Source organism: Crocodylus siamensis, chromosome 5 (assembly GCF_052110815.1).
Source record: "Crocodylus siamensis isolate JL-2025a chromosome 5, ASM5211081v1, whole genome shotgun sequence".
NCBI lineage: Eukaryota > Metazoa > Chordata > Crocodylia > Crocodylidae > Crocodylus > Crocodylus siamensis.
The window spans coordinates 32,224,685-32,241,889 of NC_143399.1; the positions used below are offsets into that span (position 1 = coordinate 32,224,685).

At 45.0% G+C, this 17,205-nt stretch overlaps 1 protein-coding gene across 1 annotated transcript in view; it reads left to right on the plus strand.

Moving 5' to 3' along the window:
* Positions 1-4,109: 4,109 nt before the first annotated feature.
* EPHX4 (epoxide hydrolase 4) overlaps positions 4,110-17,205 on the plus strand; it is a 46,118-nt gene continuing 33,022 nt past the window's right edge. The window contains exons 1-2 of the mRNA XM_090048856.1: positions 4,110-6,332; positions 10,130-10,215. Coding sequence (XP_089904982.1) covers positions 6,102-6,332; positions 10,130-10,215 — 317 coding nt within the window. The 5' untranslated portion in view covers positions 4,110-6,101. The remainder of the gene's footprint in view (positions 6,333-10,129; positions 10,216-17,205) is intronic.

Genomic DNA, 17,205 nt, shown 5'->3' on the forward strand with positions numbered 1-17,205 from the left:
AGGACTTCTTATTGTCCTTAATCTGGGAAGCTAGTCCCAGTTCCATCTCTGCCTTGGCCTTCCAAACTACCTCCTACATCCCCAAGCAACTACAGAATAGTCCTCCCTGGTGATGACCCCTTCTTTCCATTGGGTATAAACCTCCTTTTTAGCAAGGAGACATTCCCAGATGCTTTTGGTGAGCCATGGAGGCTTGTGTGCTCTCCTACTCCCTTTGATCCTCTTTGGGATTACCTTCCTTTGGGCTTGGAGGATTGTCTCGTTAAGGAGCGACCACTCTCCTTGGACACCTGGCTCCCCTCCCCTCCGGGACCTCAGCACTTCTCCAACTATCCTCCTTAGCTCATTGAAGTCTGCCCTCCTAAAATCTAGGGCCGCTACCTTACTGCATGCCTTTGCCACCTTCTACTGACAGCAAAGAAAATGACTTCTAAAAAGGTAAATGTTAAATAGACTTTTATGTCCAAAATGGGCCCAAGGACACCAAGTTGCCCTGTATATCTCTGCAGCAAGAAGTATGTTTTAGACCAGTGTTTTGTTTCTTGAACCAGTGTTTCATGCTCCCAGAGAGCCAAAAAAGCTTGAGTGCCACAATTTAGACCAATCAGTTTAATCAAGAAATATCACATAATCTCAGCTTCATCTTTTGAGTCATCAACAAGTATAACTCTAGATTTTATTTTACCATTTTTCAGGGAACACAGAATTACACAACTCATTGACTCTTGCTTTCTTATAACACAGATATCATTGGTTTATTGTAGTTATTGTTCTTTGTTATGGATTGTATCAATCATTTCAGTACTAAATAATACTATTAAATTAGAGCTAATAGCTATTATCAAACTACCTCTATTGGAGTGTTTTAATAAGCTGAAAATAAAAATACAAAAATAGATTTTCTATATCAGGTTTTAAATTTTGGCACTACCATTCAGAAGTAAATTGTCACTCTTTTTGAGAAATGAATTCTGCTTGAAATAATATATATGTAAAGAGTACATTTGGTGTGGTTTTAGTAAAAATACCTCACAATGTTATTTTAAATGAATCTCAATGAAATGCTAAAATAAATTATTTATGAGTTGTTTGAAAAGATAATTATAAAATATTAGGCTGTGATATACCTATATATTTATATTTTAAAAATAATGGAAACAAAAGAAATGCTAACAGTTGACACCTCCACACACTCCCCACATCTCATTTGCTGAAAAGTCATAAGAAAGAGTCTTTCTAAGGAACTAGAGATGATTTTTCAATAATTAAATATTAATAAAAAACTAAATATTAGAATTGTAACTGTGTGTGATTACATTTTGGATGAATAAGTCATAAAAATTCTGCAGGACAATACTGTTAGTAATAGAGAAATAGAAATTTAAAAGTACATAACGGATATACATGCTGTATCATCTTAATACTGAACACTGTATTTACAAAATTAGAGCATGTTATGAAGTGCATTGCAGAAACTAGGTATAAGATTGCAGCATTCAGCATGACTCTGAGAATAAGGTCAGGGATTGGCAACATTTTTGGGCGGAGTACCAAAAACACCCACAAACTTGACTTGTAAGATGTGGACAGTGGGGGAGTGGCGAAGGGGCCAATCCTTGTTGTGTGCAGTGCAGCCTTGACCCCTCCTCACCACCCACCCCAAGGCATGTGTGCCAAGCAAAATGCCTTCAAGTGCCATGTTCTGGCCTATCCCTGAATTAGATCATTTTAAACATGGTTTAAATTGCAGACATCCAAACCAGTAGTTCTGCAAGGTGCTGCAAGACTCTTCCAGGGGTGCCGCAACATGGTCACTACCACAGCTGCAGCCAGGTGAAAGTGTACTTACAAAGCCAGATTGTGACGTGACTGTGGAGGAGTGCCCCTTCCTCACTGCAGCCCTTCCTAGTTCAACCCCATACAATACCTGTCAGAAACAGATAGGCACCTGGGCCAGGTGGGACTGTCCGGTGCACCTCTGTTTCCAGGAAGAGTGAGATTTTTGAAATGTCCAATCTATATGTGTGTCTACACTCTCAAGTTACTGCTCTAAAAACTCAACTTCTCTTTCACCAACTGAAGATTCCTCACATTGGACAGAACTGTTCTTCAGGCCATTGTAGAGGACACATCAACCAATATTTTTCTTCTGGCACTTGAGTTCAACATCTCCAGTGCACTGGCTTTCAAAAAGGGCTATATCTGCATAGGTCAGGTAACAACATGTTATCCTATCCTACACCAGTTGCTCCTAAGTATGGGAGTCTATGTTGCAAGGCTGGAGCTGAACCTTCAGGCAGTCCTTAGGGCAGCTATGAAATTTACCATTGGTTCATTTACTAGAGCACAACCTGTCACAGAAAAGCTTATTTGGTAAGTGTTCATCCAATAACTTTTCTTTATATGGCCAAGCACTGCAAATGTCCTTTGATGATCATGGCATGAATGATTGTTCTCTGCATCTCAGTGAATTACTGTGTTCAGAATGTTATCTGCCATTCTCACTTTCACAGTATTCTGGAGACAGCTGAGGTGGAACGAGTCCAAACTTTGGGTATACTTCACAAAGCAGGAATGTTAGGACCACTGCGCACACTTTTAATTTGGTCTGGAGTGTGATGCCTCTCTGATTCCAAAGTGGTCTTGTAGCTGTCCAAACACTATGCCTTCTTAGGCAAGAAACAAGATTTTAGGTGGTATCTTTTATTGGACCAACTGCATAGATGGAAAAAATATTAGATAAGCTTTCAGGCACAAAGTCCCCTTCCTAGGATTCCTAGGCAATTCTGTTTGAAGTTTCATCAGTGCTTATGGTGTTACACATCATAACACTATCAGGATAGTGAAATTTAGGAATGGATTGGAGTTCCTGTCCAGCAATTTCAGCTTTTGGTGATATATGAAATTTTGCTTGAGCAGGTTGATAGAGGACTTGATCTTTTTTAAACAAGTGACCAACTGGAAAAGGAAGCAGGCATCCCACTATGGTTCCTATGTGTGGCAGGGGCAGTAAGGTTGCTCAGCCATGGGAACATGGTGGCAACAGCAAGATCACCACACTGCAAGTCTTACTGACAGTGCTACAGCATGCTGAGCTGCAGGAACATGGTGGCAGCAGCAAAATCACCACACCACAGGACTTACTTGTGGAGCCATGGCACTGAGCCACAGCCAGCAGGGGCAAGGATGCCCAAAGGAAAAATAAATCTGCTGCCAGTGTGGACATGCTTTATAAGCACATGCCAATTCACCAGCGGGGTGGCAGGGCAAAGTTAAAAGCCCCACAAGCCAGTTCAAAGGCAGAACCAGAAGTAAGGTCCTAGCAGTGAGGGAATGCTGCAGCCAAGCTACAAGCCCCAGGAGAGGTGGCTGGTGGCAGCCTCTGACTGAGGAGCTGCCCCTACAAGATGACTCAGAGGAGTCAGGTAACTTACCTGGAGAGGTGACATGGAAGTCTGACTCCAGAGAGTGGAGCCAAGGCAGCAGCAGATCTGCAGGACAAGAAGAGAGGGACAACTGGTAAAGAACCATGAGTGAGGAACAAGCGAAGGCTGACACCCCTCTTGCCCCTTTGGGGGTATATTAGTTCATCTGGACTGAATCAAAGAGGAAGCAAGTATAGCCATTGACTTGGCCAGGGCGAACCAAGCTAAAAAAGGGACTGAACAAATCCGAGGTAAAATGGGATCCATGCAACAATGGAGTAACCATGGGTTGATGCTAGCTGGGGTGTAGGGGAGGTGAAGCCCCAATGTTCTTGTGCTAATGATTAGCCCTAACAAGATACCACTGAGCTGGGATTGACACCTTTCCCCCAAGATTGAAGTTCCAACAAAGACATGGCAGGCGAGAAGCACTGGTGGTCTTGGTAACTGGTGCCAGTGGTCAAACTGTTGGGCTGCAGGACCACGGTTAGTTCCGGGCAACTAGAAAACTGAAGCAGGGAGCTCAAGACAGGCACAGCAAGTTACAGTATGTCCTGATGAAATGAGTTCACTGGGTTGGTGGACTGTCAGTGACAACTGTAAGTGAAAAAAAATCACAAATGAGTTCATCAGACTTTAATCTTTGCCTGTATTAGCCTCAAGTTAAATAGATCTTAATTAGTCCAAATTTATTTTTCAGTCCTGTTGTCAACATCCCCAAAAAACCCAATCACCAGAATGGCAGCAAGCAAAACACTGAATAGGGTGTGCACAAGAACAAATCAGCAACATGCAACATGCCATTTCAGCAGGCAATAGATATGCACCATAGTGTAAAACAGAGTGGATACACAGAGGATCCAGTGAACACATATACTCAATCAGGTTGCAAATATTCATTCAAGAAAAGGAATAAATAATCATAGTTACTTTTTTAAATGAAACATCTTATGAAATTAAACACTCGCTGTTTGTAATGCATTTCAAAACCTCCCTGTACATCTATAAAGAAAGTTTGGGCAATACAAGAGACAATAAGATAAACACAACAATGGGTCACACAGCCTCAAAATATTCGATGTCAGATTTTTACTATTATTTTTATTCATCATGTACAATCATTATTAATTTTTAAATTAATTTAAAATCATAATATATTTATTTGCAGGAACGTACTTGGAGCATAGGTATCACCCACGCAGAAACCATATGAAAGACTCTAAGTATGCACAGAAGTAATGATTCTGTTAATGAAAGATTTGCATAATAACTTTGAGGCATATTTCTAATGAAGCCAGAGCATAAATAAATGAAGACTTGTCAATGCAAACTGAAAAATTATTTAATGTTCTTTCAATGTCAGTCAGTGATGAGATAGTTATATCTATTACCATGAAAGTGAGTAACTATATAAGACAAATAGATTAATGTACCTTTCATCTTTTTCACTAATGCTGCAGACTGGAATTTTGTAAAAAATGAGAAATTTGCAAATGAATCTTTTCAATACATATTGCATTAACTAACACTTAGGATCTCAGTGTAGCTCTCCTCATTGTGAAATCACCTATAAATTAGTGTATACTGGTTTTCAAGAGAGCATGGAAGACTACTACAACCACATTAAGGGCAAAAAAGAAGGCTTAATGGTAAGAAACAGAAATTTGTGGTATTTAAACACCATGTGTTTGAGCAGAAAAGGAAACAGAAAATGACTATCCACTAGCAACAAATAAACATGATTGAATAATCTGGGTTAGGTACTGGTATGTAAAACTTCTACTATAATGAGTATTTTACTTATAGTTTATAGTCATATCCTGATTATAGGTCATACCTAGTGAGAAAGTCAAACTTGCATGGAGCAATTCTATCAAAAACCAATTGTGTTGTTTCATGAGTTAATTGGAATAACATTTTGCATAATTGCACCTCTCCCATCACTTTTTCAGCTTCTGTTTTTCAGAGGTAATGTCTGACACCCCCAAGAGGCGGGTGCATGGGGTCCTGCCCCCTGGAGGGCCACTGTGAAGACATCGTCAAAAATAAGTGCACCTGCAGAGAGCGAAGTTGTGATCTTTTGAAGAACAGGTGTCTATTGCAATGCACGTATGTCTCTGTAACTTGGCTCACGGTGTCATCATTTTAACATACATAGTTAGGATTTGCTGAACCGATGCGGTTGAAATGCAAGCAATTAATATTTATAGAAGTGATATGTTCATGCTTATGTAAGGGGAGAGACAAAACATAAGGGAGGCCATTCCTTTTTTTTTAATGGCTTTTAATTCCCGTTGAAAGAGGAAGTGATAAGGTGCTCGTGCTTACACCTGCTGTTAGAAGACGGGGACGTGACTGCAGTTGCTGACACGACTTTCATGATGTGCGTGCGCGTGTTGTGCGGCGCGGGGCAGGGAGCAGTGCCGGGGGGCCCTCTGCCAGGACGGGCGCCCCGGCCCAGGGTGGGCGGAGGCAGGGGGGCAAGGTGCGGGGTGCATTTCTGGGCTGCCCGGCTGGCTCCCTGCAGCTGGCGCGAGGCAGACGTGCTGCCTCTCCCGGCTGGGCTGGTCTCCATGCCTCCATTCACGCGGCTGCTCTCCCTGCTGGCGGAGCCCGTCTCCTCGGCACTGACGGGGAGGGAGGCTGGCGAGAGGCAGCTGCCGCCGCCGCCGCCGCATGGCGAGACCCGGGGAGCCTGCGGGGCGGATCATGGTGCCGCTCAGGGCTCTGCTCTTCTGGGCGCTGGTCTATAGCTACTGCGGGCTCTGCGCCTGCCTCGAGCTGCTGAAACTTTTGTGGAGCATCGGCAGGAGGCCGGGCAAGACCTTCCAGTGGGTCACCCGCGAGAACCCCCCCGCCTGCCTCAATGACCCCTCCCTGGGCACCCACTGCTACGTGCGCATCAAGGTAAGGGCCCCCGCCCGCCCGGATGACTTGCCATGTCCGCCTGCGCGGCGGGAGCCGGCTCCTCGCGAGCTGGGCGGCGGCGCTGCCCTGCTCGGCCCTCGGGGCCCCGGGGACACCCGCACCCCGCCGCGGTGACCGGCTGCCTCCCTCCCTCCCTCCCTCCCGCGCCCGGCTCCGTGCGCATCACAAAGATGGGGCTTGCGAGCAGCGATCCATTTTGAAACGCTCACGGTCTCGCCGAGCAGCTGCCCCCTCGCCGCCGCCGCCGCTCGTTGCCGGCCCCGGGCTTGGCTGCGCGAGCGCCGGATCCTCGCGGGTCGCCTTCGTCCTCCGCGCCAGCGGCTCGACCTTAGCGGCAGCGGCTCCGCTCAGGCCGGGGATGGCCTGACTCCCTCCCCGCAGCAGGAGCCGCTGGAAACCCCGTGCCAATAACCCAGCGCGGCTGAGCCAGGGGACGTGGCGTGTGTCCTAGAGCAGTGCTTCTCCAAGTGGTGGTCACGAGCCACCGGTCGCCGGTCCGCAGCGAGTTGCCAGAAAAGAAGGACGTACATTTTCAGAAGCAAAACATTGATACGTCATAGCACCACAGTTCCTACGTTCCAGCACCCCAGATGACGTCACGTCGTGCGAGGTGAGGAAAGGGATAGAAACGGCCGGTCGCGCATTTGTGTAGCGCTGTTACACGCAGCTGCTGCCACCGGCTGAACCGGGCACCGGCCCCTGGCCCACTGGAAAAAACTGCCGGTCCGCCACACCAGCTAGTTTGAGAAGCACTGCCCTAGAGGGCATTAACAACCAGCTCGCTCCGCTGCTGGTAATTACTCTCAGGAAGCTGCAGGGACATGGGGAAATGCGAGGTGGCCCTCCCCGCACTTCTGGGGCTGCCAGATGCGAGGAGGCTGAGTCCTGCACGAGGCATGAACTGCGCGCACCTTCCTGAGGTGACCGCGGTCCTCACCTGGGGCTGAGCTGCCTCTCACCTTGGTGGGAGCACCAGCTCCCATGTTGGTAAGAACAGGATGGGGTTGTGAAGAGCAAAGATGTCTAGGCTGGAGATGTCTTGAGCAGCCAGACTAGGTTGCCCGCCTGCTGACTGACTCATGAGTGACAGGAGGCTCCTGAATCTGTGGGGGCACCCGCAGAAGCCACCGACCCTGTCAGGGGGGGCACCAGCCCTACCAACAGCATCAGTGTTGGCCGTCCGGGGGGCACGTGCAGCCCCACGCACCCCCTACCAGTCACCTCTGGGCCAACTGAATTCCTTCTGCTGGATTCTGAAGGTGGAAGGTGTCCTGTCTCCCACAAAAAATAACCTGATTTGCCTCCAACAAACGAGGCTGCTGCTGCTTGGTGCTAGCCTGCAGGGCTGCAGAGTGTGCCCTGACTTTAAATGAAGTGAGGTCTGGACAGGGTTGAGCTGGGATTGCACCATCCCACCATTTGGAAGCCAGATCTGAGTCAAGATGGTGGTGGCTCTTTTGCCTAAGTTACAAGATTGCAGGGCTCCCAGTATTGTCATAACGGCTAGTCTTCCATTCCTGTCTCTTGCTTTCTCATCCTTTTATCCTGTCATTTTTCTTAGTTTCTATCAGATCTTTCTCCATGACTCTTTCCAATATTCTGTTTTTACTGTCATCCTTCACTGTTCATGTAGTAGCACCTCAAGTCCCAGTCATAGCGAACACTGGCCAAAAGGCACCTTTGTGCCAAAGACATTGCAACTTAAGACCTATTTCCCTTGTACTGCTGTCATATTTCTGGTGACTCTTCTACCTGTGGTCCCCTACTCTAATAACTACACTAAATGAAGTGACATTGGCTGCAGTGAGGAAAGCATATATATAGTACATTTTAAGGTTTTTGTCAAAACAATATAAACACTATATTTTCTTGACTTTTTCATTAATTGCTGATGGACTCTTGAAAGTAGTGCTGGCAATAAGCATTCAGAAACTGTAATCTCCCAACCTGGTGAAATAGAATTTCAGTCTCAGTATTTGTTTCACTAAGTACCAGATATTAATAAAACATAAGCAGTAACGCTGTAGAGTCCATGGGGAACCTATGTGCAAGGTGCACTTCACTGCTGTTTTTCATAAGAAAATTTTGACAGAGATAATGAGTCAACAATATATAGTAAAAGAGTAGGCACTACTCTGTGTTATAAACCAATTTATAAATTCAGTTGTATGCATTCAGTTTGCTAGTGGATCCATTTAATTGAATCCCTGCAGAGAAAAATCACCTGATAGAAAAACTTTCAAATTTACATCTTGCCTACACTGTAAGAGATGGTCTGGACCCTCCAAAACAGACATTACTTTCCTTTGCATCCCCCTACTAAGTGCCAGCGCTGCCCATGTGCAGGATCTTCAGCATTAACAGGGCTTGAATAGCCATTATGACACCACAACAAGGTAGGATCAGGACTCCCAGGATGCTCCAGGGAAACTGAAGGATATAAGTGTGATAATGGTCATGACAGGGTAGACAAGCAAAGAGTCTGCTGATGGGGGGAATCTGTTGACAGGAATCAGCAGAACTGCCTTGGGGCTCCCAGTTATGCAGACTGGGGAGGGAACAGCTAAGTAACTTTGGGGTGCACACTGGACTGAGGACAAAGAGATTGCTTAACCCTTTAGAAGGGGCAGAGAACCTCTGGCTGGGTGTCCTCTTCCCCAGTAAATGCTTTTATTGAAGAAGAGCTACCTATTTTGCTGGTCACAACTTTGCACTTACTCTGCCCAATAATGAGACCAAGTCCCTCTGCCAGGAAATGAACTGAGAGCTATCTCATGGAATCAGGGTGCATGGACCACCAAGGGGTTCAGGGACTGAAATGCCAGGGTCTCCTGAGCCTAAGCAAGTACTCCCCTGGGGCACTCCACACAGGCATCTTTTTGCATCTACTACTGAACTGATTTCTTGGGTGAAGACCATACAAACCCAGGGGCAATATCCAGGCCATATTATTCAGTTCTATAACTATAAACTTTAGGACATGTCTAGTCTATTGTTGAGCATGATGTTTTCCTCATTAAGCAGGCAGGAATCCAAACAAATCTACTGGATCTTCATTTCAGTCTTTTTAAATTCTACTAACCCTGACCTTCAGCTAGTGTAAGTCAGCAAAACTCCATTATGTCAATTGTGAATGGCTCTGCTTCTGGCAAAATAACAACAAGTAACTTGCCTATTGATAATTTTCATCATGATAATGAATGATTGAAGCTTATTTCTCAGAAGGCTCACGGCCCCAATCAATAAGAGTGAATGCAGACAGGGTTGGAAGAAGACAGTGAATTAATCTTCTTTTCTGTCCCTCTGAATAACATCTTTATGGACCTCCAACTTTTAAAGGTAAAAATAAACATGCTTTAAACCACATCTATGCAGGAGAGGCAGAAATACCTGATTTTTAACAATCTTAATTTGTATCACGTTTGATTTAAAACATTCCATTTGGTCTGTCAGCTGTACACCAGATTGCAATGTGAGACAGTTTTAATTAGCTAAGAATAGCCTCATCTAACTGACAAGACTGACAGTAGAATGTACTCTTGGTATTGACTGAAAGCCTTCCCATTTAGTCACTGTTTGGCATCCTGTGGGAAATTAATGGGTGCTGGTTCCTAGCAAATTCCACATGCCCTGTTACCATCTCAGGTGGCATATTAGTTGGAAATATTATCAGAGTGCAATGGCTGAATAGGCAGAGAAATAACACCGCTTAAATCCCAATTCCAGCAACATTGTACAGCAATACAAACAGAACACTTCTTTTCTTTTCTTTCCAGGATTCAGGTTTAAGATTCCACTACGTAGCTGCAGGAGAAAGGGGCAAACCGCTCATGTTGCTGCTTCATGGCTTTCCAGAATTCTGGTAAATCTCACTTCTTGCTGTCCTTTTGTAAGATTTAGATGCTCACTCTTATGACACTTACATCCTCTGATATTTTCCATGACTATGTTCAAGTATCCTGGTAAAGCTAAATTTTAGAACAGGACAAACCATCACATTTGATTATGGTCTTTTTTAATTGCATCCTTTTTTTCTAATTGCACCAACTGCAACATAATTCCAGGAGTTGTTACAAACCAACATACCAAATCTTCTGCTTCTATTCAAGATCAAAAAATATTTCTTGAAGTGTATATCGTTTTCATGGTAGTGTTACAGTGAAATTGTAGCCATAATGGTCCTGGAATTATGTGGGAAGCAAGGATTTTTTTAGCGTGATGTCTTTCATTGGACCAACTGCATAGGTCCAGCGCAAGCTTTCAAATACAAGACATTCTTCAAAGACAAGGTCCCATAATTAGTTCACCAGAAGACAAATGATGGCACCTGTAATAAATGACAATGCCTAGTGGATCAAAGTTAAACAAACCATAAACACTTGCTCAGAATAATTGTTGTGATTGTTTTGGCTGTAAAATTTAATCCATGGCTGCCAAATTTAACAAGTGAAGTATTGTTTGTTCTTTATTTAGAGCAATTGCATTCAAGGAACAAATAGGTTATACAGGATGTGATAATTCAATAAACGGTTGTCTTTCCTTCTGAACCACAGATTTTAGCTTGTTTAGGTTCACTAGTGGAGACATTGCTGTGCAGGTGAGACATAAAGGGGTCTTGACCACTTCTAATAATGACACCCCCAATGACTCCTTTTCCAAACTTTGAGGTGCTATTCTTATTGTTGTAAACAGATGTCATTTACACTGATATTTATATTATATTGATATTTTAAAGTTCTGAGCTGTCAAACTGACTAGAGTGCTTAGAAATGTTTTACTGCCAACATACCTCCATCATAACTGAACTAATGAATCCGAATATTTTAAAAGAAATATGGTAATGATTCCTAAATAGAGATCAAATTGTGTTCAATTTATGTCCATGATGGGCTGACATAGGCAACCAATCTCAGATTTACCCAACATCTACAATATTTTATAACTATTGAAGGCATAGAGGCTGCTGGTGAAAGCATGAGCAATTTTTCTCATTAAACTATTAATTTAAAAAAACAGATTGTTTTAATAATATCTTGCTAATTAATTGGGTAAGGAAATATAAATATAGATTAAAAGGTGCCAGTTGGTTGTTAACTATCTTTTTTTTTTCATATTCTAGTCTAATAAGATATTTTAGATGACAGATTTTATCCAAATAACAACCCTGTTCTGTGTGCATGTGTTGTGTTTCTTCTTTAATTCAGACTTTCTGCTAATGTAATAGTATGAATAATCTACTAAATTTATAATACTGATATAATTTAGAAAATCATGCTCATGTTCCACTTAAAGCATCTAGTATTATTTTTAAAGAAAATTAGACAAGACTCCAAAATTTACTAAATTGATTGTTTGTCGTAGCTTTAGCCTCATTCAGTACCTGACAGTTCAAATGGAATAGAATATTAAGTGTGAAAAGAGCTGTTTGAGATGTATAAGAATAAAATATGCATGCTAAAAAAATTAGGGTTGTCATAACACTGAAGGATTCTTATGTATAAACCAAGATTCTGTGTTTAAAATGCTAAATAAAATAACTGCAATTTTAGAGCCGTTTAAGGCAGCAGTGAACCTATACTGTTTGGATAGTAAAAGCAATAGGAGTGATTCCATAATTGGGAAACTTAATTATAAAATCTTCTAGCTTTTAATGCCTCAAGGTTATACCTAGGACAAACTATATAACAAGCCAGGACTGACGTTAGTGAGCAACTGAGGATGTATAAAAACAAAAATCAGTCAATTACTATATATAAAGCACCACAGGCATTAAGTGCCTTATATGCAAAGGAATTTTTAAATCAATAAAAATGTTATGAGAAGCCAATATAAAGACTTCAAAGTGAAGATAATATGTTGTGACATCTGAGTGCCTGTAAGAAGGTATCTAAGCTGCTGAATTTTATATAAGCTGCCTTCCCAAAATAACACAATCAGAAAATCCCCAAAATAAGTTACAATTACTTAGCCTTGAGAAAAACACAGGCATTTACCAACATTTCCAAATCGTCCATGCAAAACAGAGGTCAGGTTAGATATACTTCATACATAGTAAGGTGTTCTATGAAATGCACAGAATTCTCTGAGGTCAAGGGCAGAATACCCTCACTGGAAGGCCCAGGTTTTGGATCTGCTGCTTTTGATGGTCTGCCAAGGTTAGAATTTGGTAAGCTTCTGGGTGCAGTGCAAGAACTAACTGTTCAGTCAAGCTTTTAATTGATTGATGGACCCTTGTGACAGCAGGATGTGGGCATAGAAAGTGGGCATATTCTTAAAAAAGAAAATGTTTGCTATGCCCTGTTACTTTTTCTTTGTGAAGTATTTCTCATAGCTCCTACAGTTACCATGGTAAACTTAACTCATGAGGCAGTGTATATTGATTTTTTAAAATTCATTATTAGAGAACTACATTACTTAAATCTTATACTTCCATTAAAGTAAAGGCAGTCACATGGAAAGGTGATAAATCCCATATTTATATAACTAAAATTTTCTTCGCTTAATCCAGTGCCAGTGTAATGGCCATATTGTATGCAGAACCCTTTATTGGTTCATGCTAGACTTGATGCAGAAAAGGCCAGGGTCTGATGTAAAATATTATTTGCAGGTTGGCAGAATTTTCAGGAATCTCCCTTATGGTATTTGACTACCCAAATGCTTCATTCATATTGTTACTTAAAATTGTTGCAGAAAAACTTGACTCTTAGCACAGAATAGTTCATCAAATGTTATCTATGGTTAGAATGATCACGTTATTTTTCATGTCCTCTTAAATTGTGTCCTAATGGGGCCCAGTTCTTCATGGGGCTGTGCACCTCCCAGACAGTGTTGAATAGCCACAAAATTAATTTCAGAATGAGTTTAGGGAAAGTAGCACTTTGCAGGATCAGGCCTTTACCTTTTGTGATTTTAGCTTTCCCCATTTTTATGCAGTCACAAACAACTATTGCTAAAATCAGGAATAATCTCCATCTACCTCTAGATTATTACTAAACTCGTCTTTATTCTGGATTTCCTTTAAGTGATTTCTATCTTTATAAATAGAAGCATAAACACTGAAATTCTGTGTTCAGTACTGATCCAGTGATAGCTGTTATTCTTTGTTATTTTAGGATTAGACTGAGTAATACATTGATGATGAACCATAGCCATATCAGTTGATCAGATTAATTTGTTACATTCTTTATTATCCTTTACTTCACTTAGTGGATGGATTACCCATTTTTTTTCCCTGAAAAAAAAAAAAACAAGTGTGTTTATCTTGTCATCTGAAGTCTTGATTTCCATTCTATCCAAACCCTATTTGGCATATGAACAAGGCAAGGAGGAGAGATGACTTTGTTTGAATTCACACTGAGGTGAAATAGTACCAGAACATGGGATGTGCAACTTCAAGGTTTCTCTAACTTATGTGGAACCACTGCAGAAGCTAGAAATGACTGAAAACATCCGGAGTCAGGTCAACTATTGTTCAGTTATGTTTCTTGTGTTGTGGGCTTCAATAGGTTGGAAAGGTAGAACTATTTTACCAACTCATCTCCACTCAGAGATTTCCCTTCTAATAGTAGAATTCCTACCTGGACAAAACCATCAAGCTAAAGCCTAAAGAACTGAATCTTATTTTACTTTTACACACCCAAGTGGCACTTTCATAATTGTGCCATTTTTTCAGGGGTATAGGTTTAGCCATGTTGGTCTAAGGACATGGGCAGACAAAGTTATTTGGGTAAATCTGGTATCTTTTATTAGACCAACTGAAATAGTTGGAAAAAATCTTCTTTGCAAGCTTTTGGGTATAAATACCCTTCATCAGGCGAAGGAAGCATCTGCACTTGGTCTGTGCTCTTTCTGGATGATACCGGTCAGAAAGAGCACAGACCAACTGCCATTTATTGGCACTTACACACAGTTCAGGATTCATGAGCATGGTAAGAAGGCTGTACTGCAGCTACAGAAGTGCCTAAGTGAAACAGAATTGCCCAGACCTGAGCATAATGCCGAGTAAGTCCCAAAAATTTAGTTGCCAAAAAAACCTCACCAGGAGAAGACCCTTCTGTCTCTTAACTCACTGGTTTAGTTACATCTTTAGGATATTGCCCAAGGAGCAGGGCACCTATGGACTGGGCCTGGGGTTTTCGACCTTTTTGAATCATCGTATCCCTCGGCAGCTGGACATGGAGCAGTGTACTCCTGGCCGCTGAGTGGGGAAAGGAGGGTTGGAGAGGAATGGTGTGCAGCCAGATGCCAAGGGGGGGGGAGGGGGGCATGGCAGCAGCTGCCTCATGTGAGCTTCGTCTGCCCTCTGCATCCGGCTGGGTGGGCGGTGCCTGCAGCAGCGCTGGATAGCACGTGGCAGAGCTCCATCCCCTCCTGCCCTGCACAGCCTTCTCAAGTACCCCCAGGGGTACATGTACAATCCCTGGCCTAGGTTCCCCTCAACCTCAGCCTGAGATTGTTTAAACGTACATCTCCTTCTTCTCAGCACAGCTAGTCCAGGAGAAGAAGCACAAGTCAGAGGGAATATAGTTAAGTGCCCTAGTGTACATGTCTACACATGCATTTATTCCAGCCTAGATTTACTTTGCAGTAGTTTACTGCACAGTAAGCATTTTTGGGTAGCTGTCTACATGGGCAAAAATTAGGGAGAAAATTTGTTGCCAGGTCCCTGCAGCCCGGCAGTGCACCCCTGTGGCCAGGCTCTGGCTGCAGCTGCCAGCACCCAGCAGCCAAATTTAGAAGCCAGTCCCACTCTCTGGGCAGTCCCTTTCCTGCCTAGAAGCAGTGTACCCAGCTTAGGGGCAGCATACAGAAGCTCCTTTCCTGCCCACTCTGCTTCCCAGTGCCATGGCTGCTCCAGCCCCTGCCATTAGCAGTGACGGCCAATACCCTGTGCTCCTGCTGGCCATGGTGCTGACCCTGCTGGTCCCAGCAGGCACCCCCACCCAGGTTCCAGGAGAGCCATGCACCCAGTGCACCAGGTGTGGGAGGACCTGGCCAACCACTTCTTCCTGCACTGCCCACTCTAGCCCGCCTGCACTGCTGCCCACAGACTCCCCTCTGCCCCCCCACCCCCCCATATCATGGTTACTGTAGACACACATCAGAAGAACAAGTCTTTATTTCCCTCAGAAACAACAGACCCCCCCTCCCTCCCCAGCACACAGAGCCCCTCCACCACCCACCCCAACACCCAACAATAAAAAGGCCTCTTCCTGCTGGAAACTATATACAAGGTGCGTTTTTTGTGAAGTCCTGGAGTGGGGAGCTGCGGGATGGGGGTACCTAGGGGGCAGGCAGCCAGCACCATTCCGGCCTCTGGCCATTCCCCCCATGGGTCTGTACACTGCAGTGACTGCAGCAGGCGGGGGGCTGGTCCAGAGACAACAGTACCTGATGCTCTGCCAAAGTGGGTGGCCTCCCCTCCAGCTGGCAGGGTCCAGGCCCAGCAGGGGTTGGACTTGATGATTCTTTGAGGTCCCTTCCGACCCTAGCATCTATGAATCCATGAATCTATGAAGCATCCAGTCCTGGCACTGCTCCAGGCATCTCTGGCTCCATGCCTGCATAGGGCTGGGTTGAGCAGCGAGCCTGGGGCAAGGGCAAGGAGGTGGGAGGGGGCAGAGGACCTCCCAAGCCCAGGAAGGGGTCTGCTATGGGGCAGTGGGTGACTGCTAGGGGGCCTGTGGGACCATAGCTGGAGCCTAGGCAGCAGCAGTCACAAATGAGGCCACTAGGCCCAGGAGTATCCAGGGTCCAATGATAGTTGTCTGCAGCCTGCATGGCCTGGCCCAGGATGGTATTTTGCACCTGCAGGACCTCAATACACTCCCATTCCAGGGCCAGGAGCTCAGCCCAGAAAACCTCCTCCCAGGCAGTGTCCTCCCTCCACCACCTGGCTTGGTAGGCCAAGTCCTCCTCCTGCCATCTCTCCTCCTAGGCCAAATCCTCCTCCCACTAGCCCCTAGTGGTCTCCTCCAGTTCCTGAGCCATCACCACCAGCTCTTGGAGGAGGAGAGCCCTGTCCATGATGCACCTCTGGCACAACCAGTGCATCCAGAGGGCCCCAGGGCTAAGCAGCATCTTCCCTGAGCCAGCATCCCCATTGGTGCCTGTGGCTTCTCCCATGTGCAGATGCTGTACCTGCAGAGCCATGAGACAGAAGCTTGTTATGAGTTTGCAATATTTCAGAGATAAGATGCTCTGCACGAGGGGCTGTGCATTGCCCAGTCTCAAATCCGGGGTCAGCTGTGCATGGGTGCCCAGGGACCATGATAAGTCAGGCAGGTAGGCCAGGGCCTAGCCAGCCGCTGGCCAAGCTCTCCATCCTTGCATGCTCCCCTGGGGCTGGTGGCCCACTGGGTGCTGGCCACAGGCAGCCTGCCTCCCCAGCTCCATTCCCAGGGCAGGAGAGGCCAAGTTTCTGGTAGCACCTGCTGCTGGGGCTCCAGACTCTCTTCCTGTCCCCCTCTTGCAGGCCACCTGTTCTGCTGTGCTGTTGCCCAGCCCACAGCACCTGGGCTCAGGACACTCAGGGCTCCTGGACAACTGGGACAAGGAGCTAGCCATTCCACAGCTCTCCCTGCTAAGGGCCTCTCTATGGAGGCTCCCCAGAGCCAACCCTCTGCCACGCTGCAGCTGTGCCCCAAGCATGCTTCTGCTGTGTGTACCCCAAGCAGCACACAATGAGCTGTTTGTGTAGGCCAAGGGGTGCCCCACCAACTCCGCCCTGCTGCAGCTGATCTTTATGGTGTGGTATGGCCTGTTCCTCCCTAGCTGCGGGAACATGAGCTGTTAAGCGGGGGGGAGGAAGAGGGGGAACCCAGGGTCAGGGCTTACTGTGTATCCAGAGCTG